Genomic DNA, 25594 nt, shown 5'->3' with positions numbered 1-25594 from the left:
TGCTAGGGTTTTTTTTTAATATTCTTTTCAGCTCTAAGTCTACATTTCTACTGACAGGAGACAGAAGAGGCACCTGTGCCACAAAAACTTTTCCTACAGATAGAGCATTCCTTCCCACCATGGTCCATTTCCCTAGGTGCTCAGACTCTGAGAATCAAGACCACCAGAAAACCTGCCAAGTAACAATGTACACCTTTGGGAACATGGTTCTCGCTTCCCTCAGGGAGGCATGAAACTGCTCAGGCCAAGGCTGAGGTGCAGCTTATGACAGATGGTGTCTAAATCCGGGCACAGTTCTCACAGCTAGGGCAGGGGAAAGGCAGCAGCAACAAAATATCCTAGACTTAACCCTCTGCAAAGTCTGAGGTAGGTCTCACACATGGACTTGTACAGTGGTTTCAATTTTTTAAAAATTAGGTACCACTATTTTAGAAGCAGGGTATTTCATAAAAAGGCCAAGATATCTGCATTCTTTAAGTACAAAAGATCTGAGCAGCTACAGGTTGGAGCTTAGGGGACCATGACCCCCAACAGAGAGAGACTCAAGCTCTCCAGGCCCTGGCCAAGTTCACTAACTTAAGTTATATTGCTAGTTCTAGGAACAGGTGTTTGAAATCTCCTACTCTAAAATCTTTTCCAGTGACCATTAACCCATTAACTGTGACTAATACCACCACCCAAGGTGTTTGGGTTCTCAATAAAATAGAATGTCAAAACACTCAGCAAATGAGCATTATTGTGCTACAATATTTACATAACAGGCCTCAAAAAGGCCCCCTATTAGGAAAATCTATCCAAAAAAGCTCAAAAGGTGCATTTAAAACACCTTAGATTTAACTTTCTAAGGATTTGAAAATATCTGTCAAACTGGTTGTCAGAGTGCTGTCAATTCTGGAATTCCAAAGACATATTTATGTGCCTACAACTTGAAAATGTAGAAAAGTTTCACTCAAGTTTATATTCTGCTTCCACCTGCACCTCCAGACCCTTGCAGAAACTATAAACACTTCCGATTTGTCTTCTTCGCAGCTCAGTATGGAATTGATCTAACCAGTAATGACTTTTCTAGTAAAAAAAAAAAAAAAAAAAAAAAGAGGAGGTGGGGACACCTATTCAGGACGTTAAAGGTTAAAACAAAAATGGGTCAAACTCGGTCCAAAGTCTGTCCAACAGGTGGGACGCGCATCAAGCGGCGACTTGCCTTCCAAGAACATGTCGTGCGGCTCAGCTTTCCTGTGGCTGTGACAGGGGCAACCTCGCTTCCTCCCTGTGCCAGGCTGGAGGAAAGATCTAGCGGGAGTTATAATAACATAAAAAGCTTCTCGGGTTTGTTTCCCCAAGTTTCTGGAAGTTTTCTTTTTAACTTTAGAGATATGTAAATTACAAGGGGGGGAGGAAAGAGAGACACTGAGTGACTAGAAACGTGAGAGGGATCCTCGGGAAAAACTGGTACTCTGCCCCTGGACAAAAGTCTTCAAAAAATTCCTCCCTGTCGCCAACGACCTCACCCACAACTGAGGGCGCCGAAGGACCCTGGCTGAAGACCCCCTCCCCAGCCTTCCGGAGGGGACCCGAGCCCGCCGCCGCCCGCGCCCGCGCACTCACTGCTCGGCCGGGCACTGCATCCCGGGCCGCGGCAGCCCGCCGGCCGCCGCCTTCCTGCCCTCCCGCGCCGCAGCCCCCGCCTCCCGCGTCGGCGTCTCGGCGCCGGTGGCGCCCGGCCACGCTCCGGGCTGCGGCATGGTGTCCCGACTCATGCGGCCGCCCTCAGCGGCGGCACAGTAGAGGCTTAGCGAAGTCCGAGCGATTCCGGGCCCCTCCCGTTGGGGCGCCCGGCGGAGGCCGTCGCCGCTCTGTTGCCCCGGCAGCTTCCGAGGGACCACAGACCGCTTCCGCGCGCGTCACCGCGGCCCGCCCCGTGGCCTTTGACCCGCCACGAGAAGGCGTGGCCGGAGGCGGGGCGACGCGGGGCCTGCGCCTGCGCGGGCTGAGCGGCCGGGGCCCTGGGATGGCCCGCGCGGGGCAGCCACGGCGCATGCTCTATCCCTGGCACCTCTGGCTAGCTTCCCTTGTCTGCAGCGGACTTGCGGCAGGACGCGTCCTGGGTGACCAGGAAGGCTGGCCTTGGGTGTGAAAGGTGCTAACGCGTCTGGGCGCCTTGTAATGTCAGTCTCGGCTTGTAAGCGTCGTCTTCCGACGGCCCTATGCTGCGGCTTGCCCTGGCAGTCCCCAAGTGACAGATCCGTGACGACTTGCCCCTGAGCCCGCTGTGCTTTGGCCTCAGCTGTCCTCGTGGCTGACCCTCCCCCGGTGTCTTTGCTGGGAAAGCGAACCGGTTAGGTTCAACTCAGTTGAGACAGCTCTGCAGCGTGTGTTCTTGGATTATATTCTTCCATATGCAAATTGGAAATGAGGGGAGCCAAAGGAAAGGGAAAATATTAGCTGACTTCAAAGATCCGAAGCTGAAATGTTTCATATCTGAGAAGAGAGCAGAGGAGTAGCTTCTAAGGATGTATAGCAATGTAGATGCAAAAAGCATCACTCCAGCAAAGAGCAGGACCAAAGTATGGAGGAATGGAATGGCACGGGCAGTTCAAAAACCTGCAAGTGGTTCAGGGGTGGAGCAGGTAGGGAGCAGGGGATTTTATTGAAAAACGAAAGTGGGAGAAGGGTGCTGGGAAACAGATCATGAAAAGTCATGTTAGGCTAACTGTGGAGCTTAATTCTCATTGCAAGATCTTGAGGAGATCATTTTGAAAATCACTTTGCAGCTAGAGAAAATATTGGAAACGGGCAAAACTAGAAGACTAACTAGTAGTGGCCTCAAAGTAAGACACTAGATGGAAAGATTGTTTTTATTTTGAGGCAAAGAACTCTAGGGTGTTCTTTTTTCCTTTAACTTGAAAAAGTAATAAGTACACATGCTAAAAATACAGAGCAAACAAATATATAAAGCATATTTCTTATGGATATTAAGGGTGTGGGATTGTAGTGGGTAGGATAGTGTCCTCCAAAATTCTTGTCCAACTGGAACCTCACATTGGTGACCTTATTTGGAAATAGGGTCTTTGCTGCTATAATTAGTTAAGCTGAGGTCATACTGGATTAAAGTGGGCCCTAAATCTAATGATGGGTGTCCTTTTAAGAGAAGAGAACACACAGACATATGGACACAGAGCAAATAAGGCCATGTGGAGAAGGAAGCAGAGTCTGGAGTGATGCAGCTATAAAACCAAAAAATGCTAAGGAATGCCAGAAGCCACCAGAAACTAAGAAAAGGCAAAGAAGGATTATTCCAAAGAGCCTTCAGCAGAGGCTTGGCCCTGCCAACAACCTGATTTCAGACTTCTAGCCTCCAGGACTGTGAGAAAATAAGTTTCTGCTGCTTTAAGCCACCCAGTTTGTGGTACTTTGTCATGGCAATCCCAGGAAACTAATACAGGGATCCAAACATTCTAGATTCAACGTTTTATCTCAAAGGGTTAGGTAAAGCTCTAACAGTATGTTTGGTTGCTGAATATGCCTTTTCCTATTATGCCTGACAAACCAGGGAAATTACCATAGGATGGGTTAGGGGACCTACTGTGAAAAAAAACTGAGTGAAAACTCCATTGATCACTTGACCTTCATCCACCCCAAAGTACCTGCATTAAATGACGTTGAAGTACCAGGACTGCCTAGGTATACTATAGAGAAAGGTATCCACAGGCTTGGAGAGATTGGACTGTTAGAATGAATTAATCATTTAAGAACAGCTCTACTACCCCAGGAGGGTCCAGAGGACATACCTTTCACCATGACTGTGAGAAATAAATTTGTGAGGGGAGCCCCAGCATCCTTAAAGTAATCTGTGGTTGCTCTTCTCTTTAGTCATATATCTTACAGTGTAAACTGCCACCATCAAAATAGGATTCCAAAATACAGTGGAAATAATGGGATCTTAGGTGGTAGCAACCAAAGGGTGGCATTTAATTGCCAAAAAGTAGGTGGGCATGATTAATGGCAGGCAGAGCCCAAGCAGTATTGTCTCACAGAGACTTATGTCATTGGCTAGTTCATCATTGTGTACCTAGAAAACAAATAAATGGGCAGTATACTAAATTCTTACTTGGTCCATGTAAGTGGAAGAGTTCTAGGTCTAGTAAGCAGAAATCCTAACTTGCATCACCAGAACAGAGAGTCACAACCCCTCCATCAATTCTCAGACTCGAGCCAGTTTACACACTCAGCACTTTTTGAATGAAGGGGAGGCCGGACTCTTTTGAAGAAGGACCCTGCTATGTCGCAAAAAAGGTATATTGTTAATCTTTTTCCCAGCCTTCCCCAAAGGGACTTTTATGGCCATCTACCAGGGTGACTGTGCATTGGATGAAGCGAAATAATCAGACTTTGCAGGAATTACTAGACAGTGGTTCTGACCTGACACTAATTCATGGAAACCCAAAACATTATTATGTCTACCAGTCAGAGTAGGGGCTTGATAGAAGTCAAGTGATCAATGGAGTTTTAGTTCAGATTCATCTCATTAGAGCCAGTGAGTCCCTGAACCCATCCTGTGGTTATTTCTCCAGTTCCAGAATGCATAATTAGAATAGGCATACTCAATAACTACTGGCAGAATCCCCATGTTGGTTTCCTGACCCATAGAGTGAAGTCTGATAGGAAAGGCCACATGATTGTCACTAGAACTGCTTCTGCCTATAGAAATTGTAAACGAAAAGCAATAGCACATTCTTGGAGGGATTACAAAGGTTAGTGCCACTGTCAAGGACTTGAAAGTTGCAGAGGTGGTGATACCCATCACATCCGTTTTCAACTCGCCTATGTGTCATGTACAGAACACAAATGGATCTTGAAGAATGACAGTGGGTTCTCATAAACACAATTATGCGGTGACTCCAGTTGTGCTGCTATTTCAGACACGGTTTCATTGCTTGAGCAAATCAACATATCTCCTAGTGCTGGGCATGCAGCTATTGATCTGACAAATGCTTTTTCCCTTTATGCATGTTGGAAAAAACAACCAGAAAGAATTTACTTTCAGTGGCAAGACCAGCAATACGACATTCTTTTCTACTCCAGGGATATATCAACTCTTCAGCCCCGTGTTGTAAGTTAGTCCGCAGTGGCCTTCCAAAGAATTTCATACATTGATGATATTACGCTGATTAATCCTGGTGAGCAGGAAATAGCAATTACTCTAGACATTGGTAAGATATTTGTATGTCAGAGGACACAAATCCCACAAAACTTGAGAGGCCTTCTACCTCAGTGAAACTTGTAGGGGTCCAGTGGTGTGGGACATGTCAAGACATCACTTCTGAGGTGAAGAATAAGTTGTTGCATTTGGCTTCTACAACTAAAAAAAAAGGGTACAATGCCTCATGGGAGAAGAGAAGAGGAGATGCTACACCAGGTCCATGCTACTGGGCAAGTTGCTCTACCATGTGATCCAGCAGATCCAACGGTGCTTGAAATGTCTGTGGCTGATTTAGATGCTGTTGTGAGTCTTTGGCAGGCACCTATAGGTGAATCATAATACAAACCCTTAGATTTTGGAGCAAAGCCCTGCCACCCTCTGTGGATAACTTCTCTCCTTTTGATTTCGAACCCCTGACCTTGAGCAATCTGCCCACCTGGGCTTCCCAGAGTGCTAGGATTACAGGCGTTCCTTTTGAGAAACAGATTTGGGGTTGCTAATAGACCTTAGTAGAGGCTGAACACTTAACCATGAGGCCATCGAGTTAACATATGGTCTGAGCTTAGTGATAAATCATGTTGATATGATCTGATGAAAATGGCACTGCATTTCTGTGGTTTTCCAAAAACCTGCAACGCCCAGTCTAATTAGGGAAAAAATATCAGACAATTCCACTTAGAGGGACATCCTATAAAAATATTTGACCAGTACTCTCCAAAACTGTCAAGGTCATCAAACACAAGAAATGCCTGAGGAACTGTCACAGCCAAGAGGAACCTAAGGAGACATGGCAACGAAATGCAATGTGGTATCCTGGATGGGATCTTGGAGCAGAAACAGACATTAAGTTAAATAAAGGAAATATGAACAACAAACTATAGACTTTAGTTAATAATGTGTCAATACTGGTTCCCTTAATTGTAACACATGTACTATATTAATGTAAGATGTTAGTAATAGGGGAATTTGTATTCAGGACATATGGGAACTCTGGACTATCTTCTCAATTTTTCTGTAAATTTAAACAATCCTAAAAAATTAAGTCTATATTCACACTGGAAAAGGCCTTATTAGTGCAGTGAATGTGGAAAAAAATTTTTTTAATTTTGTTTAATTTAAAAAATTAAGTCTGTAGTTTTAAAATCAAAAATAAAACTTACATCACCATGTCATAACATGTTAAACTGGGACTTTCCAAAATAAGAATATCCAGTCACACTGTTATAATTTTGTACTTCAAGTTAAAAAATTACATTTAAATGTGAATCATCTCATCTTTCTTATCTTTTATAATTTCTATTGTGTATATGTTTATAGTATACATAATGTATAAATATAGGGGTGTATATGTGAGTTTTTGAAATATGCATATTGGGGATATGCTAATTTTTACTGACATTATAGAACTAAATTATTAGAGCTATATTAAGGTATTAAACAAAGTAAGTCAAAAACTAAATTAGAATTTCTTGGAGGCAGTCATGAGAAAAAAGCCCATGAACTGTGATATAATTATAATAATTAGCCTATTCTTATGTTAAGATGAATAAATAATAACATAAAAAACTATAAGCTCAAGTAAAAGCCTATATCATAACATTGCCAGAGGCAATTCCAGTTAGTTTCCACCTTCCTCTTAGAATCAAGCATTAGATAACTAAAAGAGATATGATGGTATTGTTTGTAAATTCTTAGAAACTTAAATTTTGAATCACCTTGAATTTACATGTCTACTTCAATGGCCTTACCTAGGATAGTTAATGTTTAAAAGACCCCAAATTCCTTTTCATTGAATGCTCCAGCCCTTACTTGTAATAACCGTTCACAAAGAACACTCTTGAACTATTATAGTATTCTTGTTGGTATTTTTTTTAATTCTCTTTAAGGAACTTAGTACAAGGTGTGTGTGTATATATATATATCCCCCCTTTTCAATACCATAAACTCATATTTTACAGTAAAGTTAAAATACCTGATATTTTTACTCTGTGGAATTTCCCAATGCCACAGTAATAAAAAATAGATTTCAATTGTATTTTGTACATCAGTTTCTAAAGTATTCACAGGAAAGGTACTTTTTAGTTTCTTCTAGTTTCATAGGTTCATGGACTATATGTAAGCTTTAAAGACATTTCACTTAGAAATTAACTACTTTAGAAATACCCAAGTATTAATTTGAAAGACTCTTTTATTTAACATGCCTCTTGATTATGGAATGCCTATTTAAAAAAATTAGAATTAGAAAAGGGGAAAAAAACTCTACTCTGCCTTTGCCATTCTGAGGCTAAAAGAAATTATAGAGGAAAAAAATAGAGGAAATAGCCCAACAGAAACAATATCTTGCTGTAATGTTGTTTACCTGGAAACCCCCAAGACTTTCCCTGAGAGTTTTTATTGGGAGAAGTATGGGTCATAATGAAATTTATTTTATCATGGAAATGAAACCATTTTATACATAAGGAGATGAGAAAGAATGATGCTGTTATAATTCAGGGACTTGGGGTTCTGGAAAATATTAAACAGTCATTTGCCTCTACTGCACCATAATTTCATCCTAAAGAAATTATCCAGGCGGATGATGATCTTTATTGGGAGAGCTTCTGAAATGGAATTCTATACCCTTTGTACCTTAGTATCTGCTATGGACTAAATTGTGTCTCCCCCAGATTCTTATGTTGAAACCTTAACCCACAATGTGGGCAAGTCCTTTAACTTCTCTGGGCCTCAAATTTTGAGCCTTTAATTTCACTTCAAAGATGCCTTGCTCCCAAGGGAGTCTCGGGAGAACAAAGCAGAGACTATTGGTAAAAATATTGGTGGCATCTTATGTCAATCAGATGACAGACTCATTACCTAGCACTCGCCTTAGAGTGAGGATTTAAGTGAGGTGGTTGTCTTATGGTACTTCCCAGAAATGGAGAAGGTGATTAATTCTAATAACTGCATAATCAAATCTTTCCAGTTCAGGTGGTTTCTAACTCTTTGCTTTCAACAAATTTGAAGGAGTATCTAAAGTTGTTAGCTGATGATTAAGAATAATATTTCTTAGGCCGGGCGCTGTGGCTCACGCCTGTAATCCTAGCTCTTGGGAGGCCGAGGCGGGCGGATTGCTCAAGGTCAGGAGTTCAAAACCAGCCTGAGCAAGAGTCTCTACTATAAATAGAAAGAAATTAATTGGCCAACTGATATATATATATATAAAAAATTAGCCGGGCATAGTGGCGCATGCCTGTAGTCCCAGCTACTTGGGAGGCTGAGGCAGAAGGATCACTGGAGCCCAGGAGTTTGAGGTTGCTGTGAGCTAGGCTGACGCCACGGCACTCACTCTAGCCTGGACAACAAAGCGAGACTCTGTCTCAAAAAAAAAAAAAAAAAAAAAAGAATAATATTTCTTGAGAGATTATTGTGATATTTTTGGCACGCAGTTCAGGAGTTCAAAGAATTAATTTTGTGATGATAAAACTCCATCCCCATCTACTTATGAGAAGAGTGTTTCTCAGTGCATACATCTATAAAATCCAAAAATAGGAACAGTATTAAAATTAAATCCTATCTCTTTCTAACAATAAATTGCATTCATTTATAGGTTTTGAAAGAGGTTTATACAAATTTTCCTATGTATATATAACAATTATCAGAATTTATCATCTCTTGTTTTGATCAAATTTTACTACTGTCATAATAAACCATTCTAAATAATTTTAATAAACACTTTTAAACATAAAAATATATTGCATTAAATAAAATTCTGGAAATTGGAAGCAGAAACAATTCAATGAGAAAAAGGAATGCAAAATTATAGTTTTTTTATTAAAGTGAATTTCTAATAAGTATGTTATTTAGATTTCTATTGGAAACTTAAGAGTCGTGATATTATTTTTATGTTTAATTTTTTATATTATTTTAAATTATCAATATTTACAATCCAATGGAAATTATATCCTTTAAAACTAAGTTTCTAATAGAAAATTTTACATTTTTTTCTATTTTAATTTATTGACACATAATAGATGAACATATTTTCAGGGTATATGTGATAATATAATCATATAATTTGTAAAGATCAAATGACTACAATTGGGATATCTATCACCTTAAATATTTGTCTTTTCCGCCGGGCGCTGTGGCTCACGCCTGTAATCCTAGCTCTTGGGAGGCCGAGGCGGGCGGATTGCTCAAGGTCAGGAGTTCAAAACCAGCCTGAGCAAGAGCGAGACCCCGTCTCTACTATAAAAATAGAAAGAAATTAATTGGCCAACTGATATATATATAAAAAAATTAGCCGGGCATGGTGGCACATGCCTGTAGTCCCAGCTACTCGGGAGGCTGAGGCAGGAGGATCGCTTGAGCCCAGGAGTTTGAGGTTGCTGTGAGCTAGGCTGACGCCACGGCACTCACTCTAGCCTGGACAACAAAGCGAGACTCTGTCTCAAAAAAAAAAAAAAAAAAAAATTTGTCTTTTCTTTATGCTAGAAACATTCAAATTATTCTCTTCTAGCTATTTTCAAATATACAATAGATTATTGTAAATGGTAGTCACCCTACTGATCTATCAAACACTAGGTCTTATTTCTTTTATCAAACCATATATTTGTACCCATTAATCAACCTTTCTCCATCCCCCTCTACCTCCCTGGCCTTTGGTTAACCAGGAATCTACTCTAAATCTTCATGAGATCCACTTTTTTAGCTCTCCTATGAGTGAGAACATATTTGTCTTTCTGTGCCCGGCTTATTTCACTTGATATAACGACCTCCGGCTCCATCCATGTTGCAAATGACAGAATTTCATTCTTTTATGGCTGAATAATATTCCACTGTGTATATATATTACATTTTCTTTATGCATTCACCAACTGATAGGCATTTAGGTTGATTCCATATTTTGGCTATTGTGACTAGTGTTGGAACAAACAAGGGAGTGCAGATATCCCTTCAATATATTGATTTCCTTTTTTTAGTTATATACCCAGTAGTGGAATTGCTAGATCATATGGTAGTTCTATTTTTAGTTTTTTTCAGGAACCTTGATATGGTTTGGATATGGTTTGGCCTTACCACATTTCATATTGAAATTTGATCCCCAGTGTTGGAAGTGGGGTCCCGGGATGGGGGGGGAGGTGGAACTCTCTTGAATGGCTTGGTGCCATTCTTGGGGAGTGAGAGAGTTCTCACTCTTAATTCCCACAAGAATAGGTTGTTGAAAAGAGCCTGGCATCCATCCATCCATATTTATCTATCTTCTCTCTCTCTCTCTCTCTCTCTCTCTCTCTCTCTCTCTCTCTCTCTCTCTCCTGGTACCTCACTCTCTGCTCTCACTCTGGCCTCCTCTCTCACCCTGTGATCTTCACAAACCAGCTCCCCTTCGCCTTACACCATGAGTGGAAGCAGCCTGAGTCCCTTGCCAGAAGCAGATGCTGGCCCCATACTTCTACAGCCTGCAGAACTGTGAGTCAACTGAACCTCTTTTCTTCATAAATTACCCAGCTTTAGGTATTCCTTGATAGCAACAAAATGGGCCAAGACAGACCTCCATAGTTTTTCCTAGTGGCTAGGCTACTTTGCATTCCCACCAACAGCATATGAAGGTCCCTTTCTCCACATCCTCACCAGCTTATGTTACTTTCTTTTTCATAAATGTCATTTTAACTGGGGTGAGATGGTATCTCCTTGTGGTTTCAATTTGCATTTCTCTGATGATTAGTGGTATTGAGCATTTTCTTCATATACCTGCCGGCCACTTTTATGTCTTCTTTTGAGAACTGACTATTCAGATCTTTTGCCCATTTTTAATTGAATTGTTTTCTTGCTTTTGAGTTCCTTATATATTCTGGTTATTAATCCCTTGTCAGATGGACAGTTTGCAAATATTTTCTCCCATTTTATGGATTGTCTCTTTGTTTTGTTAATTGTTTCCTTTGCTGTACAGAATTTGTTTAGCTTGATGTAATCCCATCGTCTATTTTTGCTTTGGTTTCCTGTGCTTTCAAAGTCTTATACAAAAAATCTTTGCCCAGACTTAAGTCTTGTCTTGGAGCATTTCCCAATGTTTTCTTCTAGTAGTTTCATAGTTTCAAGTCTTATATTTAAGTTTGCAATCCATTTTGAGTTGAATTTTGTATATGGTGAGTGAAAAGAGTCTAGTTTCATTCTTCTGCATATGATTATCTCATTTTCCCAGCACCATTTATTGAAGAGGGGTTCTTTTCCCCATTGTTTGTTCTTGGCATCTTTGTCCAAAATGAGTTGGCTGTAAATGTGTGGGTTCGTATTTGGGTTCTATATTCCATTGGTCTATGTATCTGGTTTTCTTTTTTAAATGAAATGCATAAATAGTTCTGTTTATTAACATCCAAGTTGAAAGGCAGACAAATTTCAGGTTTACCCCTTAATACTAGTGAAAATAATAGTGTCAAAAATTCTCTATATTCCAAATCAAACAGAAATGTTCACAATACATTTTAAGTAATTATCTATACTTGCATATGCATATGAAAGTGAGTATGTGAATGTGTGTGGGTGAGTGTGTGTGTGATTTGTGGACTGGTGAGTATTTATGTTGGTATGAGAGAAAGAAAGAGTGTATATGTGTATATGTGTGTGTGTATACATATATCACATTTGATTAATCCACTCATGCATTGATGGGCATTTGGGTTGATTCCACATCTTTGTGATTGTGAATTGCGCTGCTATAAACATTTGAGTGCAAGTGTCTTTTTCATAAAATGTCTTTTTTTCCTTTGGGTAAACACCTAGTAGTGGGAGGTAATGCCTGTCAGTGTGAGTCTTGCCCACAGGATTCCTTGCTAAAACAGCCATTTAAGAGTACACTATGCTTTGTTCATACATCTATCTTAGCAAGTTGGATTATAGTTTATCTATTGATCTCCCTTACCAAGCTGAAGCATATTGAGGGAAGTCCAATATTCGTCGTATTATGCAGCTCGAGCTGCCATAACAAAATACCATAGACAGGGTGGCTTAAACAATAGAATTTTATTTTTTACAGTTCTGGAGGTAGGAAGTCCAAGATCAGGGTGCCAGCATGGTCAGGTGTGAACTCTCTTCCTGGCTTGAAGATGCCCACTTTTTCACTGTGTGCTTACATGGCATTTCCTCAATGCGGGTGAGCAGAGGAAAAGAGTTCCAGTCTCTCTTACTCTTCTCATAAGGACAAATACAGTGGTCCCTCAGTGTCTGTGGGGGATTGGTTCGAACACCCACCATGGATACCAAAATCTGAGGATGTTCAAGTCCCTTGTATAAAATGGTGTAGTATTTGCATGTAACCTATGCACATCCTCCCGTATACTTTAAATCATGTCTACGTTATTTGTGATACCCAATATACTGTAAATTCTATGTAGTTATACTATTTTATTCATATTTTTTGTTTTCCTGAATATTTCTCTTTCCATGACTAAATCCACAGATGGAGAGCCTGCACATACAGAGGGCCAATCCAATTGGATTAGTTTTCTACTTTCATGACCTCATTTAACCTTAATACCATTTCCTTAGAGGCCTCATCTCCTAATATAGTCACTTTAGAGGTTAGAGCTTCAAAATATAAATTTTGGGGGGGGATGCAAACATTCAGGCCATAACACTTTTTAATCTTTATATACCTTATTCCTAACCCAGTGGTACACAGTGCTCCTTAATAAATTTTTGTTGAACCGTTTAATATTAATTCCTTATATCACTATGATAATGACCATGTAGTGTAGCAGAGAGAAAACTATTTGACTTTGGGCAAGTTATTCCAAGCATCCATTTCTTCAAAGTGTAAAATCTGGATAGTAACCCTATCTTATAGGTATGTTGAATTAGAAGGGAGGTGTGTCAAGGGTCTAGAACAGTGTTTGTGAAATTGTAGCTGTATCTGACACTTGCTCAGCACTCTATAGTTTATGAAGCACCTTTTATACGCTGTCCCACTGAGTTAAGACCTGAACTCATCAGAGCACCAAGCCCAGTGGTCTTTCCACTATGTGAGGTGATCCAAGACCTTATAGAACATGTTAATTTTAAGAAACCTCAAACTTAACTAGGTCATAATTTCTGCTTTGTCTAACAAAGTGACTTATCGAATTGGTCAGGTCCTCCTGGTAATCAAAAGACCAGCATAAGAAATATTCCAGGTAGGGAGAGAAAAATATTAGGTGTTTTAATAGCTATTATCTTCCAAAATTAACCAGCTATTGGCAGTCGCCTTAAATTATTTTTTAGATAATTTATAGCCAAAGCTTTGTGGGTAAATCCAACCACAGACAGTAGGTGGCACCAGAAACCCCTCTCCTGAGCCAGTTCCTGACAGCCCAACGGCTCCTCCCCAGAATCTGTGGCCTAAAGAGTTTCAGCACAGAGTCTGGGCTGAAGAAAACTTGGTGAAATCTTTTTCCTTTTCTGTATGAAAATAATCTCTAAAGTTTTCTTTTTAAAGGATTTATTTCCACTGAGAATAGTATGTAGAGAAACAAGGCTGTCACACCAAGCCAACCACAGCCAGCACTGATCAAGTCAGGAGACCTGAGTCCCAGTGCAGCCAATTCACAGCTGGTTTCCTTGAAGAAAGTCTATTTCCCGTCCTGGGTGCATCTCATTAGATTGCTGGGAGGACTGCCAAGTGCTGAAATAAAAACGAAGATTCTTCCTGCCCTCTGAAGCCCTCCTCTCCCTGAGAGGCCCTGGCCTTGGCCAGCTGTGGGCCTCTCTGATACTCTGGCCCCTGCCTACTCTTTGAGATCACTCTCAAACATTTATAAAGGACTTTAACCACAGACCTGTTAATATTAACTGTCTCTCAGACAAACAACTGAAACTCACAGTCCTGAATGTCCTCCATACCAGTGGTCTCAAATTCTTTTCATCAACTTGTCCAGTGGCTATACCCTAGACCTTGTCATCATCTGGAAATGAATCAATCCCCTTAAAATAGCTCACTTTGCATCCCACTCTCTGTCAAAAGTCACATCTCCTTTCATCTCTCCCACTTTTTCATCAATTGCATTGTGACTTCCAGGTCCTTCACTCCTCCTCTATCAAGCCCCAGGCCATATATTCACAGTAGGACCTCAAAACCATCATGCCTGGCCTGGTGCGGTGGCTCACACCTGTAATCCTAGCTCTCTGGGAGGCCGAGGTGGGCAGATTGCTCGAGGTCAGGAGTTCGAAACCAGCCTGAGCAAGAGTGAGACCCCGTCTCTACTGTAAATAGAAAGAAATTAATTGGCCAACTAATATATATAGAAAAAATTAGCCGGGCACATGGTGGCACATGCCTGTAGTCCCAGCTACTCGGGAGCCTGAGGCAGTAGGATTGCTTGAGCCCAGGAGTTTGAGGTTGCTGTGAGCTAGGCTGACGCCAAGGCACTCACTCTAGCCTGGGCAAACAAAGCGAGACTCTGTCTCAAAAACAAAAACAAAAACAACAATCATGCCTCAAATGGAATACATCACCTATTCTTGCAAACCTGCCTTTCTTTCTGTAACTCCTATATTAGTTGTTGCTAGTGCAATCTACTTACTTAGTTCATGCATCCCTTCAAAAATATTTTTTGTGGTAGGCCCTGGAGATACAACAGTAAACAAGATGTGTCTAGTAACATGGACAATAAATAACCTGTGTTAGTTGCAAGTTCAATGGAAAAAATATAAAGCAAAGGGGTAGTGACAGATATTCTGTTTTTATGTAGATTATCAGAGAAGGACTCAGACATTTCAGAGTTATATTAAACTCTTCTTTCTACTTTGTCTCCTATGTCCAACTGGCTACTAAGGCTTCTCATTGGTCTCCTGCCTCTGGTGTCTCTCCTCTATCTCATTCTATCTTTTTTTAATTTTTAATTTTATTTCAGCATATTATGGTGGTACAAATGTTTAGGTTACATATATTGCATTTGCCCCGCCCGAGTGAGAACTTCAAGTGGGTTCATCCCCCAGACAGTGCACACCGCACCCATTAGGTGGGAATATACCCTTCCCCACTGCCCCCCTCCCACCTGCCCAAACTCGATGAATGTTACTACTATGTGTTCACATAAGTGTTAATCAATACCAATTTGATGGTGAGTACATGTGGTGCTTGTTATTCCATTCTTGGGATACTTCACTTAGTACAATGGACTCCAGCTCTATTATCCAGGATAATACAAGAGGTGCTATATCACCATTGTTTTTTGTGGTTCAGTAGTACTCCATGGTATACATATACCACATTTTATTAATCCACTCATGTATTGATGGGCATGTGGGTTGTTTCCACATCTTTGCAATTGTGAATTGTGTTGCTATAATCATTCTAGTGCAGATTTCTTTTTTATGGAATGTCTTTATTTCTTTTGCGTAAATGCCCAGTGATGGGATTGCTGGATTAAATGGTAGTTCTACTTGTAGCTCTTTGAGGTATCTCCATATTGCTTTCTACAGAGGTTGTACTAGTTTGCAGTCCCACCAGCAGTGTATGAGTGTTCCTATCTTTCTGTATCGACATCAACATTTATTATTTTGGGACTTTTTGATAGAAGCCATTCTCACAGGAGTTAAGTGACATCTCATTGTGTTTTGATTTGCATTTCCCTGATTAGAGATGTTCAACATTCATGTTTATTGGCCATTTGTCTTCTTTTGAAAAGTTTCTGTTCCTGTCCTTTGCCCACTTTTTAGTGGGATTGTTTGATTTTTTTCTTGCTGATTTTCCTGAGTTCTGTATAGATTCTACTTATCAGCCCTTTATCAGATGTGTAGCATGTAACTATTTTCTATTTAATAGGTTGTCTATTTGCTCTATTGACTGTTTCCTTGGCTGTGCAGAAGCTTTTTAATTTGATCAGGTCCCATTGTTTGTATTTCCATCTGAGTCATTCTTTTATTACTAATATAAAATTCAAATGACTGTTCCTCATTGATGTGACATTCTGGGCTTTTTATAATTTTGTCCAGCCTACCTTTTAAACTATAACTTCTACCACTCTCCAGTTGCCTGTGAGAATTAATTTCTCCATCTCCTTTGGTTCCTAATGTAAATAGGTGTAAAATTGTTTTTTTGTTTGTTTTTTTATTTTTTTTTTTTTGAGACAGAGTCTCGCTTTGTTGCCCAGGCTAGAGTGAGTGCCGTGGCGTCAGCCTGGCTCACAGCAACCTCAAACTCCTGGCTCAAGCAATCCTCCTGCCTCAGCCTCCTGAGTAGCTGGGACTACAGGCATGTGCCACCATGCCCGGCTAATTTTTTGTATATATATTAGTTGGCCAATTAATTTCTTTCTATTTATAGTAGAGACGGGGTCTCGCTCTTGCTCAGGCTGGTTTTGAACTCCTGACCTTGAGCAATCCGCCCGCCTTGGCCTCCCAGAGAGCTAGGATTACAGGCGTGAGCCACCGCGCCCGGCCTAAAATTATTTTATCAGTATTTGTTTTCCATTTGGTCTCCCAGTAAAATGTGATCTCCTCTTGAGTAAGAACTGGATCATTTATCTTTGCATCCCCACACCTAGCCTGGTTCCTGGCACACTCTAAATAACAAGTAAATGTTTGCTTGGTTCATTTGAAGTTAATAACATTTATTGAAATTTAATTTCCTCCTCATCCCTTTCGTGGACGTTAGCTCTGGCAAAATTTCAAGTGTCCTTATGACTGTTGCCCTAGGAGACATCCCAGGAGAGTGAGGTTATCGAGACCACCAGATGATCAGAACTTTTGGTTCCCAGGTGTCATAATTTCCAGTGAGTCCTTCCCAAAAGCTTTGTGAATTTCAGGTGAACTTGGCAGCTGTGTGCCTGCCCTGGGAATTTGGTAAATGAAAGGAGATGGACGCTGGCAGAGCCAATGCTTCTGCAATGCTTTCATGTTTGAGATTATGTAGGGCAGGGTGATGACCAAAGTGGTGACTTGACTGAGGAGACCCTTTAAACCTGCCTTTTTCTTAGCCCAAGTTATATCAGCATTTTTGTTGAAGATTGTGAATTCTTCATAACCCAGCAGCAAACAATGGCTAAAAAAACAAAGAAGCAAACAAAACAAAACAAATAAGCAAAACAAAAGTTCAAGGCTGGTTTATTTAATCCATCAGGTAGCATCCTCAGGAGATGGAAAATTAAAGAAGCAGTTCAATATCTTCTAGAGATCACAGTGACATCTAAAATAGAACTCAGGTCTTCTGACTTCTACTGTCTATGTAGTTTTATTTCAAAATATTAAGGGGGTACAAATGTTTTTATTACATACATACTTTATATCATGCTTAAGTCAGGGTGTTTGGTGTCCCCATCACCAGGATAGTGTTCATTGTACCCAACAGGCAAGTTTTTATCACTTACCCTCCCTATTTTGAAAAATAAATCTATCCAGGAATTATTTGGATAAAATATAAAAAGTACTTCAGATGACCCTAACTTAAAGAAACTAGAGCAAAAGAATTTAAAATTTTATGAGTGGGTATTTGATACTTGTAAATGAAATGGTCTGTGAACTATTACATCACTATCATTTCTGTCTAATAAAATAAGCATTTGAAAAAATATAATTTACTCTTATGAACAAATTAAATTTTAAATGTTTGAATAATTCTTCAATTATATTGATATCAATTTTTGTTTTTAGCAGGAAGAACATTCCCTTAACCACACAGTCGAGAACTGCCAGTATAGGGGAGATATATTAATATTTTCTCAGCTCAGCACTACAAGAGTTAGAAGATATTATTTCCATTCAATGCAGATGCTGGATAAATACTCTATTTGGAAGTTTTTTAAGGGAATAAAATTGATCTTGGTTAACTAACTGATTCATTTTATTATTATATTTTCCCCTAAGGGAAAAAACTTTGCAGAAGGTAATAGTTTCTAATTATAAAATAATTTAATCTCTATGTAAAAGGAATAAATTTTCTTGCTAAAGACCAGATTTTGAAAACAGGAGTATAATACTTACCAGGATAGAAAATAATTCTGTGCTTCCATTTCCTTTTTTTCTGGCTCTCATTTTCAAGCAGTTTGTTTAATCGAGAGGAGAGTAAACTCGGTATAATGAGAAAAAGTACAACACTGAGGGCATGCCTCTTCTGCAGTGCCCAGATGTCACATACTCTGCATCATCCAGTTTCAAGAATAAGTATTTTACCCAAGAACAATTAAGAATTTTCTTTCATATAGTATTTCCCAATGATTATGATGTGAAATGAGCTACTTAGAGTATAGATGCTGGCTTTTTAAAAATGTTCAAAATAGTCCTTTACACAATGAAGGAAGTGAAAGGACAACCCACAGACTAGATAAAAATATCTGCAAATTATATATCTGATAAGAGACTTGTATCAGAATGTATAAGGAACTCTTTTACCTCAACAATAAAAGGAAAAATAACCCAACTTATAAAACATGGGCAAAGAATTTGAATAGACATTCCTTCAAAGAAGATAACAAATGGCAAAAAAATACATGAAAAGATGCTCAACATCATTAGTCATTAGGGATATGCAAGTGCAAATCAAAACCACAATTAGATACAACTTCATATCCACTAGAATGGCTAATGCTAAGAAGACAGACAATAACACATGTTGATGAGGATGTGCAGAAATTAGAACCCTCACAAGTTGCTGGTGAGAATGTATTAATAAAATAGTGCAGCCCCTTTGGAAAAGTGGTTGGCAGTTCCTCAAAATGTTAAACAAAGAGATCGCATAACCCAGCAATTCCAGTCCTAGGTATATACCCAAGAGAGTTGAAAACATGCAGATACAAAAACTCATACATGGATGTTCATAGTAGCATTATTCATATAAGCCAAAAACCGGAAACAACTCAAATATCCATTAACTGATGAATGGAGTAATAAAATGTAGTATATCCATACAATGGATTATTATTTGTCAATAAAAAGAAATGAAGTACTGATAGATACTACTGCATGGATAATCCTTGAAAACATTAGGCTACATCAAAGAATTCAGTAAAAAAGGACCACGTATTGTATGATTCCCATTTACGTGAAATGTTCTAAACAGGCAAATCCATAGAGATAAGGTAAATTCATTGTTGCCAGTGGCTAAGGTGATGAGAAATGAGGAGTGACTGCTAATGGATACATAGTTTCATTTTGTGGTAATAAAAATGTTCCAAAATTAGTGTTCAAGGTTCCACAACTTTGTGAGTATACTAAAATCTACTGAATTATACATTTTAAAATGTGAATTTAGTGGTACATAAATAACCCAATAAAGCTGTTATTTTTAAATTTTTCTCTAAATGCTTAAATTGAAAAAATATTTGGTAAAAGTATTTTTTATTAACAGTGTTGTCATTGGTAATAGCCCAGGAAAAAATATGTGCAAAAATTGGTGAAGGCCATCATCTGACCTAGTATCTGATCCTGATCAGCACCACGGACAGCTCCCTGCAAATGCCAAACTGCAAAGGTAGCATACAAAAGGCTACTCAGATCAGCAGGTTTTCCAAAACTAACATTTCTATTACACTTTTCTTTTTTAGCACTGCTGTATGTTATGGCAACCATGATTGCTTTTATATTAATATGTACATTTTGTGAGCACTTGACTAGGAAACAAAAGATCTGCTATACCTCATTAATCCATTCATTTAACAAAATATATTATGTGCTAGACCACAGATGGGGAGCCTTGTCATGTTGGAAGGCCGCATTAATTTAGCTGTAATCAAATAAGGCCACATTCAAGAAACTTCAATTAGATATACTTAAAAATGTAACATTATTTTGTAAAAATCTAACTATTGATACTTATGTACTTCATATTTTCAAAAGATGACAAATATTTGTTAATTTTAAAGTTAACTAACCTTTTAATGACTATGTTGTTGGAAAGCAAGATTTAAATATTTGATTGAAAGGCAAGAAAGCATTTTGCAGGGATGTTGCCAAAGGTGTGACTATTCTACTGCATTTTTCCATATTTAATTGGATCTTTCTTAGCATCAAACAATGCCTTTAAAATGTCATCTACTGAGAGCTCAACCAATCCCATCTGTAGTTCTTTAGGTGCCTTGGTGATATCAACTAGGTGAGGCTGAAATGCTAATTTGAGTGTGATGTTCTGATTCTCAATGTCAGTGAAAAATAAACAGTAGTAGCACCTTAATAGTCAGGGACTTCACCACTCCACTGAAAGAACTGGACAGATTCATTGAAGCAAGAAATGAATAAAGAAACACTGGACTTAAACAGGACTCTATAACATATGGACCTAACTGACATTTATAGAATATTCTACCCAAAAACTACTGAATATACATTTTTCTCATCAGCACATGGCACATTTTCAAAGATTGATCATATTTTTGGCTATAAAACAAGTCTCAGCAAATTCAAGAAATCTAAAATCATACCATGTATCTTCTCAGACCACAGTGGAATAAAACTAGATATCAATTATAAGAGAAACACTCAAATCTACACAAAATTATGGAAATTAAACAACCTGATGCTGAATGATACTTAGGCCAATGATGAAATTAAGATGGAAATCAAAAGATTCCTTGAACTAAATGACAAAAGGGACACAAGCATTCAAAATCTATGGGATACAGTAAAAGAAACCCTAAGGGGAAAGTTCATAGCCTTAAATGCCTACATCAACAAGACAGAAAAATCACAATTAACAACTGAATAGCACATCTCAAGGAACTAGAAAAGAATAACAGGCCAAGCCCAAAGCCAGAAGATGAAAAGAAATAACAAAGCTCAGAGCAGACTAAACAAAATGGAAAAAAAAACCCAACAACATAGAATCAGTGAAATAAAAAGGTTTTTCTTTGAAAAGACAAACAGAATCAATAGACCATTAGCCAGATTAACCAGAAATAGAAGAGAAAGGACCCAAATAACCTCAATCAGAAATGAAAAAGAAGACATTACAAGTGATGCCACAGAAATACAAAATATCATCCATGAATACTATGAAAACCTCTATGCAAATAAACTGAAAAATCTGAAGGATATGGATAAATTCTTGCAAACACACAACCTCCTAAGCCTGAATCAGGAAGAAAGAGAAATCCTGAACAGACCAATAATGAGCAGTGAGATTGAAGCAGTAATAAAAATCTCCCAACATAAAAAAGCCCCAGACCAGACAAATTCACAGCCGAATTCTACCTGGCCTATAAAGAAGAGCTGGTACCTATCCTACAAAAACTATTCCATATCATCAAGAAGGAGGGAATCCTCTTGCACTCATTTAATGAAGCCAGTGTCACCCTGATACCAAAGCCAGGAAAGGACACACACAGAAAACTACAGACCAATATTCCTTATGAACATAGATGCAAAAATCCTCAACAAAATACTAACAAATCAAATTAAATATTACATCAAAAAGATAACCCACCATGATAAGTGGGTTTCATCCCAGGATGCAAGGATGGTTTAACATATGCAAATCAATAAACATGATTCACCACATAAACAGAAATAAAGCTCACATGATCGTCTCAATAGAGAAAAAGCATTCAATAAAATCCAGCACCCTGTCATGACAAAAACCCTCAAAAAACCAGGCATAGGAGGAACATACCTAAAATTATAAACCTGTATATGGCAAACCCACAGCCAACATCATACTGAATGGGGAAAGTTGAAAGCATTCTCCCTAAGAACTGGAACAAGACAAGGGTACCCACTGTCACCACTTCGATTCAATATAGTATTAGAAATCCTAGCCAGAACAATGAGGAAGAAGAAAGAAAGAAAGGGCATCCAAATCAGGAAACAGGACATCAAACTATCCCTGTTTCCTAAGGATATGATCTTGTATCTAGAAAACTCTAAGGACTCCACCAAAAGACTTCTAGAATTGATAAATAAATTCAGCAAAACCTCAGGTTACAAAATCAATATATACAAATCAGTAGCATTTCTATATACTAATAACAGTTAAGCAGAGAGTCAAATAACTCAGTATCATTCACAATAGCCACACACACACACACACACACACACACACACACACACACACACACAAAATACCAAGGATTATACTTAACAAAGGATATTAAGGACCTCTACAAGGAGAACTACAAAACAGTGATGGAAAAAGTCATAGATGAAACAAACAAAAACATTCTCTGGTCATGGATTGGTAGAATCAACATCCTTAAAATGTCCATACTGCCCAAAGTGATTCGCAGATTCAGCGTAATCCCCATCAAAATACCAGCATCATATTTCACAGATCTATAAAAAATAATTCTAAGCCTCATTTGGAACCTGAATAGCCAGAGCAATCTTAAGTAAAATGAACAAATCTGGAGACATCACATTACCTGACTTCAAATTATACTACACGGCTACAGTAACCAAAATAGCATGTTACTGGTATTAGAGACATAGACCAATAGAAAAGAATAGAGATCCTAGAAATAAAACCATCACCTACAACCATCTGGTCTTTGACAAAGCAGACAACATACACTGAGGAAAGGATGCCCTACTTATTAATAAATGGTGCTGGGAAAATTGAATAGCCACATGTATTAATTAATAGAAGAATGAAACAGGATCCCTGTCTCTTGCCCTATATAAAAATTAACTCAATATGGATTAAAGACTTAAATGTAAGGCATGAAACTATAAAAACTCTAGAAGAGAATGTAGGAAAAACTCTTCTGGACACTGGCATAGGCAAAGAATTTATTACTAAGACCCAAAAGCAAATAAAGCAACAAAAATAAATAAAAGTGACTTAATTAAATTAAAAGGCTTCTGCATAGCAAAGGAAATAATCAATGGAATGAATAGACAACCTATAAAGTGAGAGAAAATATTCACCAACTATACATCCAACAAAGGACTGATATCCAGAATCTACAAAGAATGCAAACAAATCAGCAAGAAAAAAAGATACAATCCCATCGAAAAATGGACAAATGACATGAACATTAGTTTTTCCAAAGGAGATATACAAATGGTCAACAAACAAATGAAGAAACGGTCACCATTGCTAATCAGCAGGGAAATGCAAATTAAAGCTACAATGAGATACTACCTTATCCCTATCAGAATGGCTATTATTAAAAAGTAAAAAAAAAAAAACAAAACAATATATGTTGACATGAAGGCAGAGAGAAAGGAACATTTATAAACTGTTGGTGAGACTGCAAACTAGTACAACCTTTATGGAAACCAGAATGGAGATTCTTCAAAAAAAATACATGTAGAGCTACCATGTGATCCAATCGTTTTTTCAAAAAGACACTTGCACTCAAATGTTTACCACAGCACAATTTACAATTGCCAAGATGTGGAATCAACATAAGTGCCATTCAATTCATGAGTGGATAAAGAAAATGTGGTATATCATGGAGTACTACTCAGCCATAAATAGGAATAAAATAATGTCATTTGCAGTAACATGGAGGGAGCTGGAGAACATTATCCTAAGTACCTCAGGAATGAAAAACCAAATGTTCTCACAAATAAGTGGGAGTTAATATTACAGATGATTACACATGGGCACAAAGTAATATAAAGTACATGAGAAACCAAGGAGGAGAGAGGATGGATGTGGGATAAAAACTTACCTGTTGGGTACAATGAACACTGTTCTGGTGATGGGCACACAAAAAGCCCTGAGTTAAGCATTACACAAGATATCCATGTAATAAAACATGTACCCCTTTAATTAACAGTTTGAAAAAATATATATAAAATTAAAAATGAAATAGTTTCATATTTACTTATGTACTTACATTTCTTATGCTTGCCATTCCTCTGTGTAGATCTAAGGTTTTATTTTTGTTCTGCCTGAAGAACTTCCCTTAACATTGCTTATAGTGCAGATGTGGTGGTGACAAAGTCTCTCAGCTTTTGTGTTTTAAGAAAGCTTTATTTAACCGTTTTTGTTGTTGTTGTTGTTGTTTTGAGACAGGCTCTATGCTCCCCAGGCTGGAGTGCAATGACTATTCACAGGCACAATCATAGCACACTACAGCATTGAACTCCTGGGCTCATGTCATCATCCCACCTCAGCCTCCCAAGTAGCTGGGACTATAGGCACACACCACCATGCCTAGCCTAAAGTGAAATTTTTAAAGAATGTTTTGCTGGATATAGAATTCCATGTTGACAGTATTATTTTTTTCCTTCTGTAACATAAAGGTGTCATACCATTGTCTTCTGACTTGCATTGTTTCTGAAAAGAAATCTGCTCTCATTCTTTGTTCTTCTATACCTCATATGCCTTTTTTGTCTGGCTGATTTAAAAATTTTTCTCTTTATCACTATTTTTCAGAAATTCAGTTACAATGTGCTTTTTTGTGGTCCTTTTGTGTGTTCATCCTGATTATGGTTCATTAAGGTTCTTTGATCTGTGGGTTCAGTTTTTATCAAATTTGGAGTTTTTTCAACCATTAAATATTTTTGAAACAATGCCCAACTACCCAATCCCCTCCCCCCCCAAACACAGACTTTTCTGGGACTCCAGATATTGTACATATAACAAACCACTTGATATTACCCCCAAGTCACCAAGGATCCATTTTTTTCATCCTTTTTCTGTGTTTCAGTTTGAATCGTTTCTACTGCTACAACTCCATGTTCATTGATCTTTTCCCATGTCTAAGATGCGGTTAATCCCATACAGTGTACTTTTCATTTCAGATATTATATTTTTCACCTCTAGAAGTTCTGATTCTTTTTTAATATCTTCAATACATTTTCTGATTGTACTCATATTATTTTAAAGATCCTTAAACATAGCGAACATATTTGTAATAGCCATTTCAAAGTCTTTAATATACTAATTTCATCATCTGTCATCATCTGGCCTTTTTTCTATTGACTGTTTCCCCCCCTCCTGGTATGGGTCACATTTTCCTGCTTCTTGGCATATCTAGTAATTTTTCATTGAATGTTGAACATTGAGTTGTTAGGTTTTTTAAGTATCTGAACTTTATCTTCCTTTAAAGAGTGGCTTTGTTCCAGAAGATGGTTAAGTTACTGGAAGATCAGATTTCTTCGATCCTTTCATGGCTTCTTTTTATTTTTTAAGGGTAGGTCTAAAATAGCCTCTACTATGGGATAGTTTAGCCCTACTACTAAGGTGTGACCTTTCTGGGTCTCTGAAGTGACTTCCAAAGCTGGTTCTCTTGAAATGATAATGTGGAAGTTCCCTGGCTTGACCTTGTGGCAAAAGATTCATAAAATCATCTCTCCACTATAGTACAGCTCAAGACCAAAGAGTTGTTGTAAGGGACTGGAAAATGTGAAGTTGGCTGCAAAGAAGGACCAAAAGTATGACTTGATGCTGAAAAACAGAATGTTCCTGTAAAGAAAAGTAGCTGTCATGTAATCGATCATTAATCACAAAGTTAATAATTTAGTATGATACTTGATTCTCTCCATAGATAAGGATTTGAC

The 25594-nt window shown here is 38.4% G+C and overlaps 1 protein-coding gene across 2 annotated transcripts in view; it reads right to left on the bottom strand.

The window, feature by feature from the left end:
* OTULIN (OTU deubiquitinase with linear linkage specificity) overlaps positions 1–1918 on the bottom strand; it is a 36117-nt gene extending 34199 nt beyond the window's left edge. For both annotated transcript variants that reach the window (XM_012790264.2, XM_012790266.3), the window contains exon 1: positions 1606–1918. In XM_012790264.2, coding sequence (XP_012645718.1) covers positions 1606–1757 — 152 coding nt within the window. In that variant the 5' untranslated portion in view covers positions 1758–1918. The remainder of the gene's footprint in view (positions 1–1605) is intronic.
* Between the last annotated feature and the right edge of the window lie 23676 nt (positions 1919–25594).

The sequence above is a fragment of the Microcebus murinus genome, chromosome 11 (assembly GCF_040939455.1).
Source record: "Microcebus murinus isolate Inina chromosome 11, M.murinus_Inina_mat1.0, whole genome shotgun sequence".
In the NCBI taxonomy this organism is placed as follows: Eukaryota; Metazoa; Chordata; class Mammalia; order Primates; family Cheirogaleidae; genus Microcebus; species Microcebus murinus.
The sequence above is the reverse complement of the archived record's forward strand: the minus strand, read 5'-3'. Positions and strand labels throughout refer to the sequence as shown.